The sequence below is a fragment of the Passer domesticus genome, chromosome 5 (assembly GCF_036417665.1).
Source record: "Passer domesticus isolate bPasDom1 chromosome 5, bPasDom1.hap1, whole genome shotgun sequence".
NCBI lineage: Eukaryota > Metazoa > Chordata > Aves > Passeriformes > Passeridae > Passer > Passer domesticus.
The window spans coordinates 33266893-33294763 of NC_087478.1; the positions used below are offsets into that span (position 1 = coordinate 33266893).

At 41.8% G+C, this 27871-nt stretch overlaps 1 protein-coding gene and 1 long non-coding RNA gene across 4 annotated transcripts; one reads left to right on the forward strand and one right to left on the reverse strand.

The window, feature by feature from the left end:
* Positions 1-961: 961 nt before the first annotated feature.
* LOC135300220 (uncharacterized) lies at positions 962-10638 on the reverse strand. The gene is made up of 3 exons (XR_010362091.1): positions 10358-10638; positions 2003-2076; positions 962-1865 (listed from the first exon to the last, which is right to left on the reverse strand). It is a non-coding gene; the product is annotated as an uncharacterized LOC135300220 (long non-coding RNA).
* MDM2 (MDM2 proto-oncogene) lies at positions 9692-27717 on the forward strand. Of its 3 annotated transcripts, none has more exons than XM_064419460.1 (11): positions 9692-9838; positions 10364-10436; positions 13022-13096; positions 13461-13594; positions 13756-13805; positions 15048-15115; positions 15260-15353; positions 17927-18087; positions 19071-19226; positions 20563-20640; positions 22140-27717. In XM_064419460.1, the coding sequence occupies exons 2-11, from the start codon at positions 10368-10370 to the stop codon at positions 22707-22709; spliced, it is 1455 nt and encodes a 484-aa protein (XP_064275530.1). In that variant the 5' UTR covers positions 9692-9838; positions 10364-10367; the 3' UTR covers positions 22710-27717. The 3 variants fall into 3 exon arrangements, with proteins under 3 accessions (XP_064275530.1, XP_064275532.1, XP_064275531.1); XM_064419462.1 differs by lacking the exon at positions 9692-9838 and adding an exon at positions 10019-10067; XM_064419461.1 differs by lacking the exon at positions 9692-9838 and adding an exon at positions 10200-10276.
* Positions 27718-27871: the final 154 nt, after the last annotated feature.

The following is a 27871-nucleotide window of genomic DNA, read 5'->3' on the forward strand; positions in this document are numbered from 1 at the left end:
AATTTGGGGTGCTAGGAATGACTGAGATGAGGAAAAACTTATGTAAAGACTTTGCTGCAAAAGTGGTTTGGCAGGATTGGATTGTAGTAGAAGCCCGAGACACTGGGCTCTAAAGAGGGACTGCTTGCATTGGAAACTGGAACCAGAACCTAGTAAAAATTGAGAGCTGATATGCATATATTAAACATAGATATAACCATATAGTTTTCTTGGTTTTAGTGCCATCATCATTTTAGTGTTGCATAAAATAATTTTACGGCTGCATGAACCAAAAGGACTCAGTCTGTGTGCAGAGGTTGCCAGTGGTGGGTACCAGTACTGCTCCCCAGCTACTTCAGGCTTCTGTTTTTCCAGAGCCGATTGGTCTTTTCCTGTCTGTGTCAGCAAAGAGGAATGTGTGCCCATGCAGTGGTTTCCCTTGGATACAATCCTTGGGGTATCAGTTTAACATGCCAGAGTGAGAAATGAGATGTGGGTAGAGATCCTGTCACCGAGACTGCAGGGGAAAAACAGAAACTCTCCAACATCTCTGCATTGTTAGAGAATCAGGGCAGTACTTTATTCTGGCCAGCTCGTTACTTTGGCCAGGATGTGCAACAGAAATTATTTCATCCACACATGCCCGAGTTATGCAGTGAAAATCATTCCATCACAAATGGTTTTTCACCACACATTTCATATATTTATACAGACTAATCCCAAAGAAATTCACCTTCATTGGTCTTAAATTACACAACTCTTAGTATTCTGTTTCCTGTTTCTTATTGATCCTTTCGCCTTCGATGCTAATTTAGTCCTCATTCTTGGGTTCCCTTAGCGATCTTTTCCCTGACCAGGTGTCCCCTACCGCAGCGGGACGGGTCATGTTCGTTAATGCTCACTTGTCTCTGTGCATCTCCTGGCTACTCCCAGTCTGCAGATGTTAAACTCGTCAGACCCACCCGGTGAACAGCACCTTTTGAAGAGAAGCTTCAGTTCCCCTCCCCCTGGGCAAAGACGAACTGACTAAAGTTACATTAAAAATGTTAGAAGTTGTATCATTTCCAACAATCCCTTCAGCATAAATTGTGTTGTAAAGGCAGTAACTTTTGTCACAAAGTCACAACAGCAGCAGAAGGAATGAGACTTGTATTTTTACATCAGCTTTCACAGAAAAGAACACTTTCAGTTTGAAATAAAGAGCAAATGTGTTATAAAACACAATGGGCCTGCAAATTACATCAGAAGTGCCTTCTTTGGTAGTATCAACACAACTCATCTTGCAAATCTTTCGACTCCTTTGCAACACAGGAAAAGCTGGCTTTGGGGAGCTAAAGGAATTATCAGTGATATAACATGCACTCTTTTCTGCTCCCTGAGTAACACCTGAGGGAAACTTCTAGGAATGTGGTCACAGTTCTAACTGGTTTATCAACCCAGGTGACTGATACAGGATACAACATTCAAAGTATGGTTAGATGATAAGGAGAAGACCACTGAATGGCTCCCTGCCTTCAGAAGGAGTTATTTCCCATTTCCATCTCCAATTCTCTGCTTCCAGCTGTGTGTCCTTGCTGTTTTCTTTATGATGTCTTATGTGTTCTTGATAAAGCAAGCTGATACAGCAGCAAATACAAGTAAATATCCTGCTGTTGAATCAGATAAATCTGTGGTCAAAGGAGCCAAAGCCAGTTCAAAGAAATACTTGGCTAGGAATGCACAGCTCCTGGCAAGGCCATTGTTTCAACAGGGCATCAGATGAGCTTGGGGCATTCTTTCAGTGAGGTATTTGATGGGCTCAGCTGTATCACCAAACAGTACAAGGAGGCTGAGGCAATCCAACACCACACTTCTTCCAAAAACATTCTCACCATCAGTTTGCAGCCCTAGGTGAGGAAACAAGGAGGAGAATGGAACACCTCCAGCAGCGGTGTGCCCTGAAATCAGCCAAGCTTAATGTAGTCTTCCTCCTCAGTAATGCTGCTAAGATAGCTGAAGCAGATCCCACCTTTTCCCTGCCTACCTGTCTGCTGCCATTCCAGTGATGTCCTGGGCCAGTTGCTGTGTAGCTGCTTGGGACTGCCTCAGGGATCTTCTCTACAGAAAAGAAAATGCATTATTCTATAAAATAGCACATTCTCAGGTGTGCTAGGTCACTGTATCCACTTTATACCATAGGTGCACAAATAACAGAAGGGGCAGCAAGAGGATGGAAGAAATGGCTGGGAACAGATATCTCTGAAGTAACATGCCACCAACCCCTTTACAAAGGGATGCATGCTGAGTCTTCATCATCTTGCCATTAAACACAACCATTTTAGTGTGGCTGTGCAGCTAAGTAAGCCCCACAACTGCTGTATTTCTAGAGCAGAGCAGATTATGTGTCTGATTGAGGATCAGAGAAATGGTAAAACACATCCAAGTCAAAGACTCCCTGCAGCTCTACATATGCCCCATCCAATAAGAAAGAGGAAATTCATTTGGGATTAGTCTGTATAAATTAGATATCCTCTGCATTGAATGAGTTAAAGATCAGGATTGGCAATAACCTGCCAAAAAGGATAGTCTATATTCCAACAGACTCTCTTCAACAGATAGGGGGGGAAATACATGTTTTTGAAATCTTTTGAAAATTGAGAAAAAATCTTTTGAAAAATTGAGAATCTTTTTGAAACTGTATTTTGGCATGAAAACCAGATCTGTACTCCCAGATGTCTCACTGCAGTGCATTTCAGGGTATGTTTGTGTGTTGCTCGTTTTGCTTATGTGAGCAAACTGTAGCCTGTCCTCTGACAGCAAAGGCATGAGGCAGGCAGTAACATCTTACATTCCCTCAACAGTGGATTTGGGATTGTTCCCTTGAGTAGCACTACATGGTATGTTTCTCTCTAGATGTCCTACCCTTTGGCCTTGGCTCATAGGTGAACAACATGTTGTTAAGATAAATAAGGTAGGTCAGAAGTCAAAGCCCAGTGCCTGCTTATCACTCCAAGTACACAAACAAATACAGAAGAAGTTGCCAAATTATTTTTAAACTACAAAGGTGATTTAAACTAACATGCTAGGATGAATATTGCAAAACCAACTGAAGGAAGGAATACTGAAAAGTCCGTGCACTTGCTTTTTGTGGAGGCAAGAGATAACCAAGATATTAATGCTTCAATGGAACCGAACAAAGCACAGAATAGTATTTTGCATGGCTTCATCATGTGCAGTCAGAGCTTAGTTTGTGTCCTGCTCTTCCAGTGGCATCAATGGGTTTGTGTAACTTTTAAGCATTAATTCCAAGAGCCTTTTTTGGGTGCTGTATATGGAAAAAAACCTTTTCTGCGCCAGATGGCGCAACCACCAGCGAAACTCCCCTAACAAACCTGCTGCCGCGGCCGGCGGGGCGGGGGCTCTGAGTCCCAAGGCTCCCAAACTGCGGCGGTGACTGTCAGACCGGCCAATGGAATCAGGGCAGCTAGCAGAAAAACGAGTTCAGTGGCACACACAGCCTTCAAAAATTCATGAACGTTTGGCTTAATACTTCCTTTCTTCAAATACAACTTCCTGATAATGGATGTTATCCTGATTCGTACTGCCCACTGGTAGCCAGAAAGAGATTTCAATTGGTAAGGCAGCTGGACTGGGGGATTTCCCTTAACTTTACTGTTTCATATGTAGTAAAAAAAAAAATTCTGGTAAAAAACCCAAGTCATGGACTTGGACAAGAACTATCTGTTACTTATTCAAATGTCTAGTGCAGATGGCCCCATCAGAGTCCTCAGGCTAATGCCACAGATTGGAAACTGCCACCAGCTGGCTTTCAGGTGGAAGTTATGAAAAATTAAAATTCTGCAACAAAAGAAGAAAAGCAGAGTATGAAATATATGGGTATTAAAACACTTTTTAAAAGGAGCAAACCCTTTTGCTATATGCTTCTTTATTGATCCAATTCTACAAACATTTTCACGTACAACTACCAAAAATCAGGACACATAAGAGTAATTGCAGAATGGTTTGTGAGCTCTTTCTATGAAACTACTTTTTATATCTCTAGAGCATGTATGTATACATATATAAAATATACTGTGGAAATATTAACAAAAACTGAAAAGCAGAAATAACATGGAGGAGAGAAGGATACAGGAATACACAAGTACTGGGTAGAAAACACTGTTGGAGGCAAAGTGGAGAAAATCAAAGGTGAACATGAAAAAAAAGCTCAAGACAGTGCTGTTCATCCCAACCAGTGTCTGGCACCTAAACTGCAGGATGCCATAAGTTCCACTTCCTTAGTGTTCCTTACTGCAGATGTGAGAATGTAAAAAATGTGTTAGAGCTTTTTGTTTTTCTTTGGGGGAAAACATGACATTTTCCCTTGATTTCTGTGACTGTTGTGTTCCAGAGCCTTGGAATCCAGCTCAGAACAAGCAGGTAAACCATTATTGCTGTTGCAGTGGAACTGTGCTGTATCTCTGTGGGTCACAAGACTCCTCCCAGGGACACCCAGTTCTACACCAGTTCTCTGCTGAGTGCTGTGCTGAGGTTTCTATTCCTTTGCTCCACAGACATAACTGTTTCTGTTTCTGTTTCAGTGTCATGATGTGCTCCTTACTTACACGCTGTTGTTTCATGTTTGTGTTTAAACAGGTACTAATTCACAGGCAGGCAACTGGGCACATATGGGAAGAAAAAAAAAACCAAACAGACTGGGTAAGCAATGTGGGTTCTCAGAAGGATGACTTTGCAAGATAAATCAGTTTATTTCAGGAGATATATGGATCTATGCCTCATTTGGGGGAACATTTAATCTCAAGGAAACTCTTCACAGTAAATCTACTTTCTAAGTGTGTTTTGGAATATACATCCAAGGTTGATAACTTAGCCCCTGTTTGTGACGGCACCCTCAGGTCCGGCTACACCAGATACTAATGCCTCTAGTAAATTCTCTGAACTACTTGTCTAGCTACTTGCACTGTTGTTTACCTGCATGTGCTACAACTGTATGCTAAAAGTTGTACTGAAGAAGCTGTACTCTCAAACATAGAAAGCCAGCAGAAAGATAACTTTGTAATTCATCAGTAAATTGACTGTATTAGGAAAGGAAGAGGGCTGAGGCTTTTGTCCGGAATGGATGGTTCATCCTCTGTCAAGTAAAATCATACAGCAGTCAGTAAGACTGCATCCACCAAACATTAAAATGTGGAGCGGACCACAAGAAGGTCTGCAAGGAGGGTTGTTGTAGATCCTGTGCCCCAAAGCAAAGCATATATTCTTTGTATAACAGGCAGCTAGAAAGAAAGTATGGAACATGCAGAGGAGATGTGGGCAACTGGGTCAGCAAGAGTGGGACAATTCTGGGAGATAAATGATCAGGCACATAGAATGGGTCTGAGTTAAGAAGCTGGATGTGTAATAAAATCCCTTCTGGGTTTTGTTGTTAGAAACAAACAGTTCAAGTAACAGCCAGACACTTAAAATAATTTTTTGTCTTTTCTTCCTCTAACCTAGACTGCAGCCTGACCTGAATAGTGCTTCAGGCCTGACCTCATCATCAGCTGTAGTTCTCTCCATGCATAGCATTCCAAACAGACTGGATTTGCATGCTCTGTTTGCTCTCAGCTTCTCCTGGATCTAGATTGTCCCTGAATATATTTCAGTTTCAGCCTAAAAGATACCTCAGGGTTTCACATGAGTCCTATTAGCCTGTGTACACCCCACACACCCTTCTGGGCCACTCCCTCGAACAGAAATGTTTTTTGTGCTGGACTGAACAGCACATTTGAATGACAAATGAGCACCGAATTAAAAGAAAAATTCTAAACTGAATTGGCATCATCCTAGTTTGATTGCATAAGGCAGATGAGCATGATTATACTGGGGGGTTTCTGATCTAATTACATACAATCAAGTATTTCTAAGAAAGGAAAGATCACTGGATTGTTTAATTCTCACAGTTTAGTAAAGCAGGATTTGGTCACAACCTAGTCACATACTTCACCCCTGCTTAAGAAGAAAAGCCTGTTTTTTCACTCAGTGATGTGCTTAACAAAAACTATTTGACAGTAAAAGGCGTCTTTTCCTGAGATTTCTCCCTTTTAGTTCTTTAGAACTGTTCCATGAGTTTCTTTCAAAAGTGAGGACTAAAAAAACTAGAGTGGGAAAAAACACCCAACTCTTTCATTCTATGTTAAATATTGAGGAGAAGTTTAAAATAATTGGTTTGTATTCTTGCCAGTTGGCTTCCCTTCAGAAGGCATACACTATTGTTTTAATTGTGCTTGTGGCTGACTGTGCTGCTAATAAATAGGAATCAGATTTGGGCAGACAGATTACCAATGTCTCCCAGATGGATGAAGGAATAAGTACACCAATTAAACAAAAGTAGAAGAGCTGTTGTTTTCTGATGTGGGATTATTCCACCTCCAGGTGGTTTTGAAGCAGCTGCAGTTAACGTGCAGACACACCTGAACTGAGTGCCTGTGGGAGGGAGGTAAGAACTCATGAACAGCTGTCAGAAAAAAAAGAAAATTGAGACCCCCTTTTCCAGTACACCTGAAGTAATTTTACATTTTTCAAAATAAACATCTGAAGTTATGGACATGTAGGAAACTGATGATCACCTATCCAAAGCACCCACATGGCACATGAGGTGTCCTGTGCAGGGCCAGGAGTTGGACTTTAATGATTCTTTTGGGTCCCCTTCCAAATCAGAATACTCTGTGATAAGACACCACAGCCCAGGGTGTGCACCCAGACGAAGCTGCAGAATGCCTGCCGTGCCACCCAGCCTGCAGAGCAACTGGGGTTGTTGGGAAGGGCAGTGCAGCCCAGGGAAGCTCAAACATGACTCCTGAACACCAGGAACACACAAGCTGGACAGCAAGGAGAGTTTAGTGCTCCTTGTTAAACGCCTGCAACAACACTGCATGTGGTTTTTGGGTTCCCACTGCTGCTGTGAGCCATGCTCTTGATTCCTGGCTGCCTGCTCAAACCTGCTCCCAGGAAGGCTGCATCTGCTTTTCACTCAGTGGAACCTGAGTAGCATTTCTAGTACAACTTTCTGGTGGAGGTGCTGACAGACCTCCCCACTGGGATAGGTGTTAGATTAGGAAATAATAATTTCCCCAAATCAAATATGCTATTACTGGCATGAGGATTTCTTATCACTGTGCTTTTTCTTACTCAATAGGCGTTTCAAGAAAGCAGCAAAATTCTTTCTCTTGTATTTGAACAGAATTGTACTGACCCACTGTCTGGCGTGAGGGGTCACAGCTGCAGCAGGCAGCCCTGCCAGAAAGCCACATCAAGCAACACACGCTCCAGCTGCATCTTTCTTCCTTTGTCCTTTTACCTTGAGGTGCCTGACAATCTGCAGCACACAACAGATCCCAGCTTAAGTCACAGTAATAGAGATGCAGCCCAAGGCTTCAGAAAGGATACATCAGCACAGTGCAAAGCCCTGGAGGGTTGCTCTGAATGTATTTCTTTTTTTGTCTGGGAGCAGTTCACAGAAAGTATGAGATGATTCTATCTGATTAGGAGCAATTGGCTTGGAGATGAGACCTGACAAACCCTGGCCACTGATCAGCATGTGGCAAGGACCATGTTGTGTATGTGCTGGGTGCTGAACAGGCAGCTGCCATGACAGAGTAAGTAGGACATGTTGGGGGGGAAAAATTAGAAATTGGAACAAATAGGAACAAAAATCAAAAATTGAAGTGTTTTAATGGTCCACCCATTCACTTGAGTTGGGAGCTTCTGCTTTTCCTCTGGCACATGTGCCTATAGGTAGACGAGATCCATCTCAGGAAATAATTTAGCTTGTAAGCATTAAACAGTAAAATGTCTACAGTTAGAATCTGAATTTATATTAAAAAGGGTTTCATAGAATATTAGTTAACCACAATGTAAAGTGAGTATCTCCAGTTAAGGCAGCTGGGCCTTAACTACTCCAGATGTTTTCTGTAGCATTATAAGTAAAGTACACAGGTGTAGTGACATCTCCTTTTCCTTTTACAACCCTCAAATAGTGGAGAAGTCAGCTCTTGTAAGTATAAAAGCTTATTACTCATCCTTCAAGTAAAACTTTTAAATTATACTTGTCCTGAATTATCAAGCACAAGAAAACAATGACATATGTTGATCACATAACAGCACTAACTGTATTAGTGACAGACAAGTGTTGCAGCACTGCATATCAGCAAAAAGCCCCTTCCTTCCCTATGCTAGCACAGACAGCATATTTTACCTACTGGCAATCTCCCTTAACTTAAGATTAGTCTGTTGGAGAAAAGAGATAAGATTGTCCTTGAAGGTTGATAAAAAATCTAGACAGAAACTGTTGGTTTTTTGGTTTTTTTTTATCCTTAGCAGTTAATGAATCAGTAAGGGAAATAATTATTTAAATAATCTCAGACTCAAAGTCATTGGTCACAAGATGCTTAGTGGTAGAGAAGTGGAAAAAGAAAGTCATAGTTATGAGTTTGGCAAGTCTTGGACTGCAGAAAATTTATTGCTAATTTTAAAAAGCTCTTTAATTTCCACACAGGCATAGCAAAATGATACTGTGATTAAGATGAGGATCAATAATGTGATAGCTTGGAGAGAACTACATGAACAGTTTGGTTTGGTTTGGTTTCAGTTCAGTAAAATACATTTTGCATTGGAATGAAATAGTTTTTGTGTAGTCTGCATGAGGACAAGATTGAGCTGATTGTAGCTGAGCTGTTTAGTAGCCATTCACTTCCATCCTGTAGCATTTGTGTGTAGATGGAGTTTTCTCCTAAGAATGAAATTAGCTAGCTAAGGATCTCAGGAACTGGTGTGCTGGGTGGAAAAGAGCAGATATCTGACTTTGCCTGCTGCAGGACATTCTTGACTCCACTGGAAAGATATTTCTGTTTGCCTTGAAATCCCAGCACTAAAAGCAGGCTTTGCAAAATTCTGCAGCTTCTTGGTTGTCCCTCACTAGACCTTGAGCTTTACGCTCTAGAGAGATAACAAGGTAATCTTGAAAATCCATCATCACACAAATCTAGATTTAAACCGTTGCTGGAATTTTTACAAGGTGCCATGGTGGCAGAGGAGCTGTATTTGGCCAGCAGACAAGTCCAGGCAGTTATCCACTGCTTGTTTGGACAAGTTTGTTGTCATGGAAAAGTAGTATTACACTCCCTCTGCTCTAGCCTATCTTTAAACACTGCAGCACTCACGTTGTCTGACAAAGCTTTTCATTATTCAAAAATAATTTCAAAATGCCACAGGCAAAGAAAAATCCTGAGAATTAGAAAAGGCAGACAGACTAAAAACTAACCACTTCGAGTTGAAGTGTAGCAACTAATATAACTGTGAAATTAACATACTTCTAAACGCCCTACATTTAAAAGATTCAGGAAATTGTAGAATGGGAGATGACAAGAACATAGGACGACAACGCCCAATTATCTTTGGACGCAGAGTGGCATGAGCGACCGCTGGAAGTGGAACTGGTATCCAGCGGCGTCGCTCGGGATGGGGCGGACGGCCCTGCCGTGTGGGGGCCAGCCCTGTGGGGTCCCAGCCGTGTGGGGGCCCAGCAGCCCCGGCCCTGCCGTGTGGGGCCCGGCCGTGTGGGGTCCCAGCCCTGTGGGCCCGGCCGTGGTGCCGGGCGCGGCGGGAGGGGCACCCTGCCACCCTGGCGGCCTCTCCGCCTCTCGGCCTCTCCCCGGGGCCGCTTCCCGCCGCTCGGGGCGCAGGGGGCGCTGCGGGCACCAAGATGGCGGCGGGCGGCGCGCGCGGCGCGGCGCGGCCGCGGTAGAGGGTCCGGCCCGGGCCCGGCGGTCCCGGCGCTCCGCCCGCCGCGGGCCCGGCAGCGGAGCGGGCGTGGCTGGCGGTGCGTGGGGATCGGTCGCGGCTCGCTCGGGGGCCGAGGGGGGTCTCGCTGGTCGCTCGGGCGGCCCTCGGTGCTGGGGGAGGGGCTCCCGCCGGGGGAGCGGAGCCAGGCCAGGCCAGGCCAGGCCAGGCCAGGCCGCGCCGGGCGGGCGGGAGGGTGGGTGGGTGCGGGAACGCCGCTGTTCCCCGGGTGTCCGTCTCTGCGCGCCGCCGGCCCCCCGCGTTCGGCGGTGAGTCAGCGCCGGGCCCGTCGCCCGCCCCCCCCGCGGTGGCTCGGCGGCGGCGCGGCGGGTCATGCTCGGGCATGTCGGGCCGGGCCGGGCCGGCGCGGAGCTAAGCCCTGACTTGCCTCCTCCTGGCAGCGCTATATAAGGCCCGGCCCGGCCCGGCCCGGCACAGACACGCCGGAGTCCAGCGGGCGGGCTGGGCAGGCACCGAGGTGAGCGGGCCTCGGCCTGCGGCTGCCGGCCGGCCGGGTTGTGTCGCGGCGTGCCGCGTTCTGAGCTTGTTCTCCCCTCACCTGCAGGCAAATGTGCAATACCAAGATGTCCTCCCTTACGGATGCCTCCTCTGTCACCGCTTCGGAGCAAGAGGCGCTGGTCAGTACTGTTGGGCGCGTGGGTTTGTTGCATGCTTTTTGCAGAGTTTTTAGCGGCTGATTCAGAGCAATCAGTGCGCTGAGGGAGCGGTGGCTGGAGAAAAGCCAGGAAGTCCAGCCAGTGATGGTGGTCTCTCTTTGGTTCTGCAGTAGGCAAATCTTCAGCACACTTGAGAGTGCAGGGTGATGGTATAGGTCTAGAATGTTTCCTGGAAACGTTTCATGTTTTTTTTGCTTTCTTTTAATAAAAAGGATTCTATGATCCGATTTGTAATGGTAAGTATTTCAGGTGGTGATTGTTAACAGATCCTATAGCTGAAGAGCTTTGGAAAATCTCCATTGTACAGAACATACTGTTGGTGAAATAATCTGGAGATTTTCGATTTTCTCCTCTATTGGAATTCGTAAGAAGAGTCTTCATTTGTGTTTATTTTATTTATCTGTGGCTTTGCATTTCCAGGCTTTCCATAATACAGTGACAACTCTGCTGTTTTGTCCTTAGTTTTCCTGAGGATTGAAGCCTTTTACACCTGAAATGCAAGTTACAAAACTGCATATGTACAGTGATTGTTGAACTGGATTATCTTGTGTAGAAGGATAAAGCTTAAAAGTGTGGATTTGATAATAGAACTTCAGAAAAGTGAAATTGCAGAACAGCAGACTGTTCAAAATTGAATTTTTTAATTTGTGTCTTCCTTTTTTTGTCATCATATTGTGATATTACTGTCTGCTGTCAGATCTGCTGCAGAACATGGAGGAGTCAGGAGGACAGGGCTGGGGAGTAAAAGTGGGCTTAGTTGTGGATTCAGTTTTGAAACTGTGCCTTGCTATGCTTAGCTGTCAGTAGGACTTTAATAAGTTACTGTTTGCTTCCTTTATGAAACTAATGTATATGCCACATGTTCTAAATAATTCAGTTCTTAGGAGGGGGTGAGTGGACAGCTCATTGTGCATGAGCTTAGTTTTTTTTTTTCATTATGTGTAATTCTTGCAACCAATGTCTTGTTAACTCACTGAAACTTATGTTGGTTTTAGTAGATCTTTGGAATGGAATGAAGGGTAGTTCCCTATCTCCACCCTTCCCTCAAACATTTATTGCTTGTCTCATGATATTTTATTCACACTTCCCTGTTTTGTTTGTTTTTTTTTTTTACTTTCCGTGTTTATTTTTTACATTTTATTTTATGTAATATATCAGGATAGCTAAATATTAGCCTGGTTTTAGGATGGTTGCAGTGTTGTTAAAGAGGTGACTCTAGAATGCACTGCTCTGGGAGCATCAGTGGCTCCGCAGGCTTTGCTGCTGTGGCAGCCCCTGCAGCTCGTTCTCATCTGCTGCACTGGTGCTGCCTCAGCTCTGTGGGATGGTGCAGTTTGTAAGTACGGGGGAAGTGATTTTTCTTGTTTAACTTTTCCTTCCTCTGCCTTGGAAATTGTCAAGGATTGACTGCAGATTAAACTGGCACAGTGACTGGGTGGGAGGCCATTGCAGAGGGGGGAGTGAGTGAAGAATGAAGGAAGGGATGGGGTGTGCTTGTCCCAGCTAAGAAAAGCCTTCACAGGAAAAGCAGCCCAGCTGGCAAATGCAAAACCAAAACCTCAGAAACTGTCACAGAAAGAGACTAAGAAAGCAGTGGACCGGTGTTTTATGATGTGCACTCTGGACCTAACAGTCACGGAGGTCTGTTTCCATCATCCCTCCCCTTTGGGAGTTGTGGTAATGGTTAAAGGAGTGAAGCCGAGTTCCCCAGGACCCAGCCCTGGACTTGGAACTAATAAACAAATTCTGTAGCTCCAGTTAAGGAGTTTGTATTTACCAATGTGTTGAGCTTTAACCCCAGCTGCCAGCTTAGGTAGCACAGAGCACCTTGTTTCCTGCCCCCTAGCCCCCACAGCGGGATGGGGGCATCATGAAAAAAAGGCAAAATCTGTTTGTTTAATAACTGAAGTCAAGTAGAAGAGTAATAGTAAAGAAAAGGGAGACTAGTTAAATCTGAGGAAGACAAATGTTGCACAATGCAATTGGTTACCACCTGCTGATGGATGCCCAGCCCATCCCCAAGCATCAGTGAGCACCTCCTGGCCAACTCCACTGTTCATAACACTGAGCCTGGCATTCTGTGATATGGAATATCCCCTTGGCCAGTTCAGGTCAGCTGTGCTGGCCATGTTCCCTCATGGCTTGTTGTTCCCTTGTGGCAGAGCGTGGGACACTGAAAAGTCCTTGATTTAGTGTAGCTACCTAGCAACAACAAAAACATCAGTCTGTTGTGAACATTAAATCAAAAACACAGCACTGTACCAGCCACTAGGAAGAAAATTAACTATCCCAGCTGAAAGGGACAATGAAAGACTGGCGTTTGAGCTAAGGTGTACAGTGTATGAGAAGTTTACTGTGAAGTTTAGTTCATATTATTTGCTTTTAAGTTTGAACTTTGCAAAGTGAAAAACTTGAATGAAGATAGGTTTTAATGCAGTTGTATGTTTGCATATCAGATTAATACAGAAGGAGGAAGACAACTGGTATAAATAAATGTTCTGTTGGTGTATAATTAGTGTATATTATTTTTCTCCTTCCACACACAGGTTAAACCAAAGCCACTGTTGCTGAAATTGTTAAAGTTAGCTGGTGCTGAAAAGGACACTTTTACTATGAAGGAGGTGAGAACTTTTAACCAGTAAAGGTAGACTACAGTGAGTACAGATAGATTGTTTTGGGTTAGGAAAATGGGGGGGGGGGGCAGTGTTTTTTATAGCTTGTCTAGAAATTGAGATAAGACAGTGTTTACTCTCCTGCTGACTCGTAGCTGGGTATTTAGCGAGTTTCTCAAAAATCTGAACAAAAGTTTCTGGTGGTCAGTAGAATAGTAGTGTTCTTCTGGAATGATAGATGAAAATCTGTTAGCTCAAAGAGAGTTTTAGACAGAGTTTGAAGAGTGAATTTCAATGTATTTAATATGCTTTGTCTCTTACACTTTAAGAAACAACCTGGATATTTAACATCTGTATTTAATTTATTTCACAGGTAATATTCTATATTGGACAATATATTATGTCTAAGCAATTATATGATGAAAAACAGCAGCATATTGTACACTGTGCAAATGATCTCCTGGGGGATTTATTTGGAGTAACAAGCTTTTCAGTAAAAGAACACAGGTAAAAAATGGGATTCTTTTCTGAGAGTCTGGTTGGGAAATAATGAAGAGCATCATGCCTATGTCCCTTTTTTAACTCTTCGCATCTTCAAAGATGGTAAGCTCTCTCTTATGGTTACATGTAGCTAACTTGTATCATCTCTTTCTTTATCCCTATTTAAGGAGGCTATATTCAATGATTTCCAGAAATCTGATAGCAATCAATCAACAAGGTAAGCTAGTTTAGGAGGGTGATTTGTTTGGGAACCAGCAGTAGGGAAAATAGAATTTACATAATGAATCTTGCAGGTAGTGGTCAGATAACAGCGAGCTCTCCATTATTAACTATTTGGCTTTGCTCACTGTAGTCCAGAGCAATCACAAATAGTGAATCAAAGCAAACACTTGTTTCTTTAGGAGGAGAAAAAAATGGAGTAATTTTATTGGACTAGAACCAGAAAAAACACTGAGGAAAAAGGCTACTAAATGACAAACTTAAATCATTTGCTTGTATTTGTTACTGATAAAGCCCTCAACAACATACAAAGTTTTAATATGAAAAATAAGCTACTTAAACTTATGCCAGCAATAAAATTAGGGCAAAGGCTCTTTTTATGTATTAAAGTTCTGGTTTAATTTTCACAGCTGAATGTGAAGTACATATAGAACTGGTCATTCTGAGCTATACTCAGCCCTGTTTTAAATGGGCTGTATACTTTTAAAAAGTATCCTTGTGGTGATGCTGTGGGTAACCAACCACTCCTTGAATGCAGAGTTGTTATACACAGTCCTGCAGTATAAAAAGTGCTCAATACAGCTGTAATTTTTGCCTAATATAGGGTCTGAAACAGAAGTTAAACAATGGAAGCCATTTTGTAAATTTGACTCTAAATCTCTATAAAGACACCCTTTGTTTCTGATTTTTCCTAAAGGCAAGTGTTCAGCTGCTGAAGATGGGAAACTTGCTCTCTTTGTCATCCCCATTGTTAAGCTTGCAAACTTAAATTTATCTTCCAGTTCTTTTTTCATGAAAGACTCTTTGTTAATTCAAGATCTGTCTGTTAGTAAGCATAAATCATTAACAACAGCTAATATTTCTTCTGTTGTACATCTTTTTAACTCAGGGTTCCCAAAAGATGAGTAGGAAAAAGCACTTTGGAGAGGAGCAAGTAATTACATTTCCTGCCTATATTCTTTCATATCTGCAGGATCACAGTTTATCCACAGACTTCTTTTGAAGCCATTTATAACAGAATTCTGAGTGCTTTCAGTTGACATTTCTTCTTTCTCCCCACATTTCCACTTCAGTAATGTTACAGGAAAGCAGCTGCACACACCTGACAAAGGAGCAGTGTGTTTTTTCCATTGTTGCAAAATGTCTGAATTTTAAGTTTTAATTACAATTTACTTTTTCAGCCTGAAATTTACTTTTTCTGCTGTATTGTATAATGGGTTTTATTTTGGTTTGGTTTCAGACTCTACCCTTGGCAACACACCTGAGGATGATGCCACATCTCAGCCTGAAGAAGACAATGTTATTAAGGTGCTATTTTCATTTGAATAAATTTTCTGATTTGTACATTCTGTTCAGTTTTGCATTATAGTGTCAGTGGTTTAATGTAGTAAGTTGATTCTTGCATTTTACCTCATACTTCTGCTCAGGCTTACTCAGTATTTCTGTTACCAGGAGTCTAGGCAGGAGGTAGAAGAGAACCAGACTTCATCAAGCATGGCTTCCCGACCAACTACATCTTCTAGGAGGAGGACACACAGTGAATCTGGTATCTGCAGATTTATGATGCAGAGCTTTCAGTAGCATGGCCACTTAGAGGGAAAAGCTACATTCTCTTGCCTTGCTGACTTGAAAGATGCTGCTGGCAAATACTACTCATGTTTCTCTGCTTATCTAAAACAAAATGTTCAGTCTGAAAGAAAAACACAATTCCTTGCATTGCTCCAGTTACAGTTTGGATGTCTAGAATTGTTAGTAAGATGATGGAATAACTTACTCCATGGCTCTGTTAAACTCTTTGACATCAGCAGGACCTTATCAGTTGTATTATCTTCATGATGAGAGCACTTTTGTTTGTAATCTACTGATACCATCAAATTCATTTCAATTTCCTCTGTAGACAGCCACAAAATTTGAAATTTTGTTTGTTCACTAAAGCCAGTTTTCTTTGGATTTCAACTGTTGGGAGGCATCAAAGGTGTGGTAGTAACACAGGATGATTTTGGATATATTCAGGTACCTCACCATTCATTTAGCACTTGTTAAAACATCTGGTGACCTAAGCATCATATTTGCCTCCCCTTTGTTTTTACTGTGGTTATTCAATAACCATGGCAAATACATTTTCAAAACACAAAATGTTTCTTTTGATAAGTAGCAATAACAATCTGGTCAGCATAAACCTGGTTTAGTTTCTCAATGGAAGTGTTCTCTGCAGTTCTATGTAAATATTATTCTGTGGAATTTCTTACCAGAAAATTACAAACAAGAAAAACATTTCTTATGTTAGTTTGTTCCATCACTTACTGTCTTGCCTCATGACTTGGTGTTTGCTCTTACCTGGGCAGTGATAAGGTTCTGTCACTGCATAGAACATACTTTTCTTCACTTGTTCTGGAGCATTTTTCAGTTCCTCAGCTTTCAAGTAGTATTTTTTGTGTCCCTCATAGGCCACTGTTACGTTAAGTCAGTCCCAAACCAGTGCTGCGTTGCTGAGCGGTTTGCACTAAATTAAAAGAACATTTTAATGTTGTAACTTAAACTGATGAAAGGATGGAAAGTCTTGGTTAAACATCACAACCTGTAATATTTAGGCATGACACAGAACACATAAGGTCCTGGGTTGTGCTTACTTATTGTAGGTTTGATTATTAACTCTTGCCTTGCATCCATTTATTAGTTTGTTACAACTTTAAAAGTTCTTTTAATATAGTGTTTTTATATACACTTTTTTTCTAATTTATAGGAAATCTTCCCTTAAAACCACTATTCTTGTTAAATTGGGATAGTAGTGGCTCCTTTGGAGCCCCTTAAATAGTGTATAGAGACCTTGTGGTGATACAGTATCAGTACAGCATGGAGCCATGACAACTAAATGAGGACAACGATGGACAGGAGCAACCTTTGGGCCTGGGGGCACCAAGTTTGGTGGGGCTCTCAGGGCGGAAAAAAGAAAAGAAAGGGGCTGAGCCAAGAAGCACCAAGGGAGAGTAAGAGAAGTCTCAAAGTATGTACAAGTGTTTTGTTCTCTTTTTTTTTTCTTATTTTTTAACAATTCAAGACTTGAAGACTTGTGGATTGTCACAGTGTGATTTTCCAGGCGAGGGAGAAGGTGGGCAACAGAGGGTGGGTGCAAGAGGCACCTGTAGGGAGGTCAGCAGGCTCATACTGAGGCCTGTTGAACCAAAAGTTGTTGACATCTTGGGAGATTTTCACTCCGCTGCAGTGACATGCTGAATTTGCAACACATTTTTATATAAAATTGTTTTTTACCAAATGCTCTAGAAGTCAATGGAGCTAAATTTTGACTTACCTACCCCTAAATTGCTGTACCCTCAGTCCTTGCACTGCTGTAGGTGATTGTTCCAAAACACGATGTATTTACAAAGCATTGTCTTTTTGCCTTCTAACCAAGCATGCTTAGTAAGCAGAGCTTGAAGCAATGCTTTCAGAGTTCAACTTTTGCATAGTATGTAATGAAGATTTTCTTGCTAGGGTGCGATAAAAGTTCTAATAGTTTGTTACAAAAATCTTGTTGGGTAAATAGAATTACATATAGTGCAACTATTCACTGATAAATATGTTGAGGTGTCTGAAACTTGAACCTGTGCTTACCTTGCTTAGCACAAGGTGTTCTGTATGCATGTGAACTGGGAGCTAATTGCTCTATCTCCCTACAAATTCTGGGATGGACTCAGAAGCCCTCTGAAAATGCCTTTCTGTCTATTGCCTGTAGAGGGAGTAAGGACAAGTAAGATTTTAACTGTATTTCTTAAAATTAGGAAGGGTTTAACATGTCATGTGTGGAGTAAAAATTCCTTCAAATTTGCAGTTGTTTTCCATGTGGAGACTGTCATTAATAAGTGTACTGATGGGACAAGGGGGGAAAGGCAGACCCTGAAATATTTGTTTCAGAAATGTTTCACACTGTATGGATATGAGTTACAGTGTCTTTTAAAGAAGTGTTAGTGCCTTTTTGCCCCATTTAAAAAAATGCTGTAATATTTTACTTTATTAGATTTCTTTGTACTAAGTTGTATTTTAAGCTTCTGTTTAGAAAATTCAAAACTGCGCATTGCATAGATGTTTTTGAATAATAAAAAAATTCTTGACTATGCCCAGAAAAAAGTCCTTCAGATGATCTGCCCAGTGACAGAAGAAAGCGACACAAGTCAGAGAACATCTCGGTGACATTTGATGAAAGTCTCTCATGGTGTGTAGTCAGTGGTCTGTGCCGTGAAAGAAGCAATAGCAGTGATTCAACAGATTCTCTTTCCATTCCTGTAAGTCAAAATAGAAAAGTAAAACATTTTTGTGGTAGAAATTCTGCAGATGCTACAAGTGCAAACATGCATGTGAAAACACAGTGTTTTTAAAAGCAGCAGTGCCTTCAGTGGTGTCTGAGGAAAGAAAAGAGGTTGAAAGAAAAGTTGGTGTGTGGGTGGAGTGGGATTTTTCATAGGTCTGCTGGCAAAGCTGAAGTGAAATTTTTTAGAATATTAATGTTGAATATTTTTTAAAAGCCAAGATCCTCACTACTTGGCACAGTATGGAAAAAAAGTCAGACATATTTTGTGTTTTAAAATAAGTATTTCTTAGAATACTAAGAGACAAAGAGAGTAATAGACATTCCATTAGTTAGGTGTTAGTTCTGGTACAGCTTTGGTGACTGTACCCAGTGGAATGGGTGCTGGGGGTGCATTGTATTAATTTGCCATGCCACTACTTGGAAGTTTTGTATTGTTTTTAGCAAACACCAGGGCAAATTTGTGGTTCAATTAAGTCATGAGGAGCTGAACTAACAGTATTCCTAGTCACCTACTGTGTTCTAAATTGACGGAACTAATACTGTATTTTCAGTCTTCCTGTTTTCTAATTGTTATGCCATAGTCTCAAATTAAACAAAGTTTATGAGAATAGAGAATTTAATTACATGCGGCCAAAATATACTGTCTTCTTGCATCTGTTCTTTCACTTTTTAGAAGGGACTTTTTGAAATAATGACTAGCCTTTCAGCTGCCTGTAGGCTGAGTGCAGTTTTTTATTACAGAGCCAGCAAAAGGCTTCCAGACCTAGCTTTATTTTTACCCACCTGTAATTTGTTTGTCTCATAAAAACTACAGTGTCTCACAGCAGCTGGTCCTTTTTCTTTTGTAGCTAATTATACTGAGTAGTACAGTTTTATCCTGAGAGTTGTTTTATCAGTAATCTTATGTATATGGACTGGTGAGGTTGAATGTGTGCTTTATTTTTTTGTTTTCTTCAGGATCTTGATGCTAGTTCATTAAGTGAAAACTCAGATTGGTTTGACCACGGTTCTGTATCAGACCAGTTCAGTGTCGAGTTTGAAGTTGAGTCTATTTATTCAGAAGATTATAGCCATAATGAAGAAGGGCAGGAGCTCACAGATGAAGATGATGAGGTACTGTCTGCTTTCCTTGTTTGACCCTGGGGGGAGGGGATGAGAAGGAAAAGGAATTTCAACATGAAAAATTCCTGTAAGTTTCCAAGGAGAGCTCTTCAGGTATATTTTCGAACTGCATGTGCTGGTGTCACAATCTGCACCCAGCTGTTCCTTAAATCAAATTAGCTGTTGGTGCCATTGGGCCACCCTTGTACAACCCACCAGCCAGTGACTGCAGTGGTGCTGAGGCTTTCTGCAGGCTCTGAAAAAGGCGGGATAGGAAAGTCTGGGTGCTTAACTTCTCCCACCAGCTGTTGAAGTCTGTGGCAGCATGTGCACTATACTCTTTCTGCATTTTTGATTATAGAAGTACATGTTAAGCTTTGACAACACTTGATACCAAAGGAAACCTTTCTGAGTAGCTCTTTCCAAATGGATATGTCCAAGTTTTTTGCCTCTGTGAATGTAAATGTTTCATAGAGATGCTAAACCAAAGTTTTGGGAGCCTTGATTAGTAGGCAGGAAGACAGAAAAATTGTGATTACTGCAATTCTCAAAAGATTTCTAGAATGTTGGGAATGAAGTGAGACTGTATGTGGCGTTTTCTTTGTGGGTTAGTTTTCTGTTATTTTAGAGAGGTTAATCAGCTCATGGCAAGATTGGGTGAGTGCCAGAGGCAGAATTCACCAGGGTCCTGCATGATTGTGGTAGCTGTGAGGCTGAATGGGACTGACTGTACTGATGTACACCAAACTGTAGCATAGTGCAGAGCTGCACCCTGAGAGAGGATGGTCATTTGCAGAAAGAAGGGCTTGAAGTGTGTTCCCTGCTCCAGACAGTAGTTTTGGGAATTGCAGAATGACTGGTGTTCCAAGGGGTCTCTGGAGGGTGTCTTACCCACCCGCCCAGGTTCTGGCAGAGCTGGTTGCCCAGGTCCATGTCCAGGTGTCTTGAATATCTCCAGGGATGGAGGCTTCCTAGATGCTCAGGGCAGCCCATGCCAGTGCTCCTTCATTCTCACAGTGAAAGGTGTCTCCTGATATTCAGAGGGAACCTCCTGTGTTTAATTTGTGCTAGTTGCTCCTTGTCCTGCCACTGGACACCACTGACAGCAGCGTGGCTCTGTGTTCTTGGTGCCATCCTTTCAGGTATTTACCCACATTTGTCAGGCACCCCTGCCCTGAGCCTTCTCCAGGCTGAACGTTCCCAGCTCTTTCAGCCTTTCCTCACATGAGAACTCCTCTAATCCATTAATAATCTTAATAGCCCATCCCTCGAGACTCTCCAGTAGCTAGCTATCTGAAAATGTTATCAGGTTAAAAATATTTGCATTTTTTTTTTCAATTTAAACCAGGTTTATCAGCTGACTATTTACCAGGATGAAGATAGTGATGCTGATTCATTTGATGAAGATCCAGAGATTTCTCTAGCTGTGAGTAAAAATTTTTCTGGTGAAGCATTGTAAGTTGGGTAAACTGGCATAGAATAGATCAAGAAGTATAGATGAGTTCTGTTGCTACCTCTGATTTTTTTTTAGAATTAAATTAACTTTTTCTGTGTTTGAAGGTTCCAATATTTTAATTACTGTGATTATTAAGGAATATGTGATTAGGAATCTTGGGGTTTTTTTAAAATGGTCAATAAACTTCCTAATCCATTTCAAAAAACCCAATCTCACACTAATTTACCGTTTCATTGACTTAGCTGAAGGAAATTATTTGGAGCCTAAATCTGACTTTCTGCACAAAATGGAAAAAAATTTAAATTTTAGTCATGTACATTTAAAAAACTCTTCCTATAATCAGAATACCTAGTTTTATTGTCCAGCTTGAATGAAGGTATCTGTAACAGAGATGTGAAGGCAAGCCTTTTTTCAGAACTGTAAGAGGCCTTTACTGTATTCTGAGAGACTGTTCTTGAGGAGTGGGAAGAAATTGACAGTCTTGAGGCAAAGTATGGAGATGTTTGTGAAAAAACACTGCATTTTAATTCTAGTGTGTGCTGTCTCCTTAATTATATTTGCTTTTCACATTCGACGCTTGAATTAAAGTTGTTTTGTGGAACTGTGAAGTGTTCCAGTCCTGTGATAGTCTGTAGGACTGAGGGACTTGGTGTGTTAAAGACAGGGCTGGCCACCTTCTGAAAACATACCCGTGTTTATGTGTGGAAAATAGAGACCTGTGCATTATTTTTAGGATTTAAAATTGGTCTTATAAGCTTTTGATGTTACTGATGTTATTCAAGTCATGTGTAAGTTTTGGGTTGGGTTTTGAGTTTGATATTTTTTTTTTTTTAGATATTATTTCCCCTGCAGCTTGCATTATTTCTAGGAAGGGTCTCTGCCCTTAAAAGCAAAGTGTATTTTTAAGGAAACAGCGGTTTATTTTCACTGTGGTCCATGGAGCTCTGAGGGCTGCGGCACCGCTCTGGTTTTGCCCCTGGTTTTCCTTCCCCCGTCCCCGGCCCGCGTTTCCCGCGGGGGGCCGTGCCCGAGCGCCCTCGCGCGGCCGCTGTGAGCAGCAGCGGCTCGGCCGGCCGCGGGGAAAGGCTCCCGCGGTCTCCCGGGGCTGCCGTGCACGAGTGCACGCGCAACAGAACAAATGACGACCTTCTTCACGAGTTTTTCATGAGGGCCTCTGAAGAGCTTTGTGGTCTGGTTTCTGCAGTTTTGTGCATGAAATAATGAATTGTTCTATTCACGAGCCTACAGCAAAACGAAGGAAAGCCAGAGTCCTTTTAAAATAAGAACCATTTTAATCTAGAATTGTAAAATGGGGCCAAAACCACTGAATGGAATTTTAAAATTGTAAACAAGTTGATAGCTCAACATAATAATTATTTTGGCAGTAATCAATTGTTTATAATGTCTGAATACTTCAGTTGTAAGTCTTCCAAATAGCTTAAGCTGTTCCAACCTTTGATTCACTAAAGGATTATTGGAAGTGTCCTGAATGTAATGAAATGAATCCTCCGCTTCCACGACACTGCCACAGATGCTGGGCCCTCCGTGAGGATTGGCTTCCAGATGAAAAGAGTGAGAAATTGGAAAAGAGCAAATTAGAAGCCTCCTTTCCTGCAGAGGCTGGAGAAGGTTTTGATGTTCCTGACTGCAAGAAAACAAAAACGATTGAAGATAAAGAACCAGCTGTGGATGAGAATGAGGATAAAGCAGTGCAGCTTTCTGAGTCCCAGGAAAGTGAAGGTTATTCCCAGCCATCAACATCAAGCAGTGTGTTCTGTAGCAGTCAGGAGGACTTCAAGGAACCTGAGAAGAGAGAAATACAAGACAAAGAGGAAAGCATGGAATCCAGTCTGCCTGTTACCAGCATAGAGCCGTGTGTCATATGTCAGAGCAGACCTAAAAATGGCTGCATAGTACACGGCAAAACGGGACACCTCATGTCGTGTTTTACCTGTGCAAAAAAGCTCAAGAAGAGGAACAAACCCTGCCCAGTGTGCAGGCAGCCCATACAGATGATTGTCCTAACTTATTTTAGTTAGACATGTGTTGACTGGAAAGCAGCAAAAGAAACTTCATAAACTGATTGAGAGAGTAAGAAATTATTTTTGTATGCTTATTGGAAAATTAATATTTTGTGTCTCTTGCTGTTCTGTGTGACAAATAATTGCTGACATAACTGCACTGGAGTTATTAAGTGGTTTGCATAATACTCTTAAGTTAACTTGGAGATTTTAAATCCCTCTCAGTAGAAGTAACCAGGTTGTCTAAACAACCTGCCTCTCCAAGTGTTTTAATGTTCCATGCAAGTTAGTAACATTTGTTTTATTGAATTGAATACATGCATTAAACACCCAAATTTAATAATTGTTGGAGGAGAGACATGTTGAAGTGTTTATTTCTGCAAATTCCTCATTTAAGAAAATATATGATTATCCAGGTTCCAATTCTTTTTGCTTGGTGAAGACATAAGGCTCAATCAGACCCCTCTGAATAAGTCAATAAAATGAATAAATAGAATCTTTGCTTAAATTCTTTCAACTAACCAAATTCTGTGGGAGATCTTACCAGGAAGTAGGGAAATATGTGGTAAAAATAATTAATACTGTGGAAACAGAAAAGGGTATTGTGTGTCTTTTATTTTTATAGTGTGAACTGTAGACTTAAGGGTTGTGTGGCCCCTGAGAAGTCATTGATCCAAGCTCAGTCATACAGTTCTCTCTCAAATGTCCTGGGAAGCTCACACTTGTGGGTTTGGAGGTCTGTGCTGCTGCTGATGATTAATTTAGCATCATGAAACAAGTCTCAGACAAGATAAATGAAGGATATGCTATGAACTGTCATGTCAGGTAGTATTAGAGGACAGTTGTTTTCTTTTCCTGCACTTGTTTCTGACTTAGCGGAATACATTCAGCTGCATTGCTACGTTCACTGTAATAAAAATAGAAAAAAATTCACCTTCATCTGCAGAAACAATTAAGCTGTGCAGTTCCAGTTCACATTCTTTAAGTGCAGTAGTCTTTCCAACTCACTGTTCTTATCTGTATCACGAGAATTCTGGAAGTCTTTTGCAAGGTGTTTGGCCAACTCAAAGTTGGTCTTGTTGGCCCTGTCCTTTATTGCTTTTAGCTCTTGTCTCCTTAATGTATTTTGTCAAAAACTCGGTGAAACTTACCAGTTCAGTGGCCAGGGAGCCTGCTGCCTCCTCAGTTCTGGGGGCTGCAGGCAAGGCAGTGTGAGTGTGGGAACCGGGATTCGGTAAAGATCGCTCAGCTGCCTTTCACATGGGGTTTCTGTACCCCATGAGTGATACTTACTCCTTTGGAAAACTCTGTTACTTGCATATTTTCAGCACATTTATTTTTGCATGTGGTTGCTGATTGTCTGACCAATAAGGAATGGCAGATAAACAGGGAGTGCCAAGAGTGGAGATGCAGTCCAAGTGCAGGAACTGTGCTGTGTTACCATCTTACAGGCCAGGGCTCAACTGCTTCCCTAACACCAGCAGTATGAGATGGCTAATGCCTGCGTGCTGGCACAGAGACTCCTACTGCTCTCCTTGACTGCAGGGCTGCAAATGCCTGGAAGTACCCAGGAAAAGGACAGAAAGACATACAGGAGAGACTCAGTAAATCCTTGGTTGTGACTTGGTTGAAAAGTAGTAACTTTATAGGTAAAGACTGAATTCTTGGGATCATTCACATTTTGTTCATACATATGAGCTATTTCATTGCCAGTAAGAGATACTGGTGTACCCAAACTTCTAACATAGTTCATTTTAAGTAAACAAAATATAAACCCCAGTTGTATTCATTCAAATTCTTACTTGCAAGTTCTTGCCTCCTGCAGTTTGTAAAGGGACATCAGGTAGCTGGAAGTTATTGGAACTCTTTTGATCAGCAGAAACCTTTCATGGTTTTACAGGATTTGGTAATCCTTCAGCCTCAGATGGAGAAGGCCTTTGGGCAGATAGCTAATTTTTTCAAATAGGGATACTAATAGAGGGCTACTTGCCTTACTTTGCACTTCCTATTAATGTTTTTTTTTTAATTTTTGATTTGATAAACTTAGGTGCTGTGAGGCTTGCAGAGGCTCTTCATTGCACCTGCAGGTGAGAGAGAACTGTAGATGTGTATATGCAGAAGCATCGATAACATGGGGACTGTACCTGAAAAGTTTCATCTTGTTCTGAAGCTTTGTCCACTGCATTGTCTCCCACATCCTCCCCTCTCTCAGCATGATGCCTTCCCTGCAGTGGCTGCCCTGCTGTGTAACTGCAGTGCTGGGGGAGAAGCTGTCCTTATCTGGTTCCTGTTGGGACAAATTGTACCAACCCTCTCTCATTTTCAGTCACATGCCTTCTGTTGCAGAGAACAGCCCTGGAAATACCTTCCACTCACTGCAACATGGAGGAAATGGGGCATTTTAATTTCTGCATCTGCAAATCACTGTGTCAAGTATTTTGGTTTGAGTTACATTTTATGGCTTAATATTACTCTTAATAACTTCTAGTGCAACTTTAATTTGTTTGGTGTGGGTGCATGCCTTCCAAGTGGAAGTGGTGGATATTGATGCCTGTTCCTGTTGGGGACACTGGCAGGCCAGTGCAAGTGCAGGCCTGTGCCTGGGGGCTGTGTCACAGTGGCTCCCGTGGTGGCTCCCGTGGGGACTCCCCCTGGCTGTGCCCCCACCCTGCCTCCCGGCCTGGCCGTGCTCCATGTGGGCATGAGCAGTGAGCACCCTGCTTGTTATGGCCCTTAAACACCTTCCTGGCCTCGGGTAGTGGCACAAATATCAGTAAAGTTTTGGTACAAAACTTTAGAGATCCTTATTTAATATCGCACACATTTTAATCTTTTAATTTATTGCTGTTTGTAAATATGCTTGTGCTCACAGTTGATGTTTTGAGCTCTAATTTATTGAATTAGTCTACTGCTACATGTGTAGTTATATAAATATACTTATTTAGTAAATCACAGGCACAAGAAGAATATTTTAAGAAATGTAGCATTAAAATTCAGAGAAATACTCGCATTATATTCAGATGGAGAAGGGCTCAGGAAGATTTATGGCTGTTTTCTTTTTTCCTTCCCTTAAAACAACTCCTGCATTGAACCTGAACAAGATTTATTGAATAGAGATGGTGCTGGTCCAACATCAGCATAGTGAAAATATTTTGGTGGTGTTTTGCTTTCCTTTGGAATGCTTTTGCATCCCTCAGTACAGGCAAGGACCTGACTGCTTCTGGGTACTGGTAACATTGGGGTGATGGTCTAGGAGATGCAGGATGATCTAGAAGAAGGTGATGTGAGGCTTTAAGGTTAATTTGCAAAGGTGGGAATGGCTTTTGCCATTGGACACATGACCTTGAAGGTTGCAGGGGAGGCCAGATGCCCATGGGATAAGTCTGTAAGTGATTTTCAGTAATTTTCTTAGTCTCTTCCTTCTTGCACATCAGGTAGACAATAGTTATGTACAAATTGTGCAAGAACTTGCATTTATTCTTTTTTAGAAAGTACAATAAACCTACTTGTTTAAATACAAATCTTTAACTATTTACCTATTTGTTAGTATTGACATTTTATTAGTATTGAAATTTGCCTCGCACCAGGAGGATTGTGGGCTGTGCCGTCCTGTGCCTCTCCCCTTAGCAGATGATTTAGAAAGCGTAAAAGTGCTTCAAAATGCTCACTGCACAGGTGAAAAGCTTACATTCCTTATAAGAGTGTGGTACGATTTTTATCAGAGTTCTGTTTGCTGTACATTTGTTCAAATGTCACTGTCTCTGAAGTGTCTGTGGGTATGAAGATTTTTTTCAGATTTTTTTCTTATTTATGACTAATATGAGGAAGAGAAAATTCCTCATTCTTACAAAGAGTGTCAACAAGAAACAATTTTCTGAAACAGTTATTCTTACAAAATGGAGATTAGAAAATTATTAAGACCCTAATGAAACTGAATAAAGCGAATAAATAGGATGAAGATAGGGGTGAAGATTTTTTTCTTCCCGATCTTAATTTAAGGCTGTTGTGTTAGGGCATAACTTTAGGTAGAGTTTATAATTTTAAAGCAGGTAATTTATTCAGCATATTAATTTGTCACACACTTGGTGGGGCAGGAGTTATCCCTTGTCCCAAGAAGCTACAGCATTTTGTTGTGCAACATTTGGCCTGAAAAGGGGCATTTGCTGTTGCGGGGCTTCCCTGTGGGGAGGGTTATCCTGGACAGTTCATGGGACTTGGGGACAGGCAGCGTGTCAGGGAGGGGCAGCCCAGCAGAGCCTTGCTGGAGCATCAGCCCTCTCCTTTCCAGGGGATTCCCTGCCCTGCCCTGCCTTTCCAGCTCCTCCACACCGGAGTCCAAGGCACATCTTGTTCTTTAAAGGTTGCACAAGCAAAGCACAAAACCCAGCCTAAGGTTTTAACAACGAATTGCACTTACTGAACATGAAAAAATTGTTGCTTTTAGCTAAAGTGTGGGGGTTTTGTTAGGGTTTTTTTTAGCACAGATGCACTGAAAGCTTCAAGTGAATGCTTCTTTAGTGGATCTATAGCTGTGTTATACATGTGAAATTTGTCAGTGATACTTAAAAGGTGGTGGCTCCCCTTTTGAGTTGAGGCTGTTTTAGCTTAACAGCCTGCTTTTAAAGGACAGTTCTTGGTCTTGAGCCACAGTAGTGGCTGTCAGGATGATGATTACTCAACATCTAATACCAATAGCTTTTCTAAAACCAGAATCTTTGTTGTCTGACTACACATAGCTGGGATGACTGTTGAATAGAGTAGTTCATAGTGAATTTAAATAACTATGCAACATGTTTTCAAGAGCTTGACCTGGTGCATTGCTTTCCAGCTACCCAGTGCATGTATGACCACAGTCAGTAACCATTAAAATGCAAGTATCCACTCCAAATGCACACAGTATAGACCCATTTATGAGAGTTTCACGTGTGTTGCTTTTATCTTTCAGTTTTCAGTTTTTCCTTTTCTGATGAAAATTGAGTACTGTGTTCCATTTAAAAGCTTTAAATAAAGATTTGTTTATATACTCCATGGTGCTCTTTTTTTTCATGTCAATTACTTGATTGTTAGAGTTCTGGTACTTTGTTTTCACACAGATTTTTACTTTTGTGAGCCAGCACACAGGCTCTTTCTGCCCCCACTCAGCTGCTGGACTGCTGACTTCTGTCAGATTTCTTCAGTTT

What these genes read in the sequence shown, in the direction of transcription:
- MDM2 (XM_064419460.1), top strand. Translation starts at nt 10,368, where the DNA reads ATGTGCAATACCAAGATGTCCTCCCTTACGGATGCCTCCTCTGTCACC. An exon ending in AAGAAGACAATGTTATTAAG is followed by an intron (nt 15,116 to 15,259) that starts GTGCTATTTTCA and finishes TTCTGTTACCAG; the next exon opens with GAGTCTAGGCAGGAGGTAGA. An exon ending in GAGGACACACAGTGAATCTG is followed by an intron (nt 15,354 to 17,926) that starts GTATCTGCAGAT and finishes GACTATGCCCAG; the next exon opens with AAAAAAGTCCTTCAGATGAT.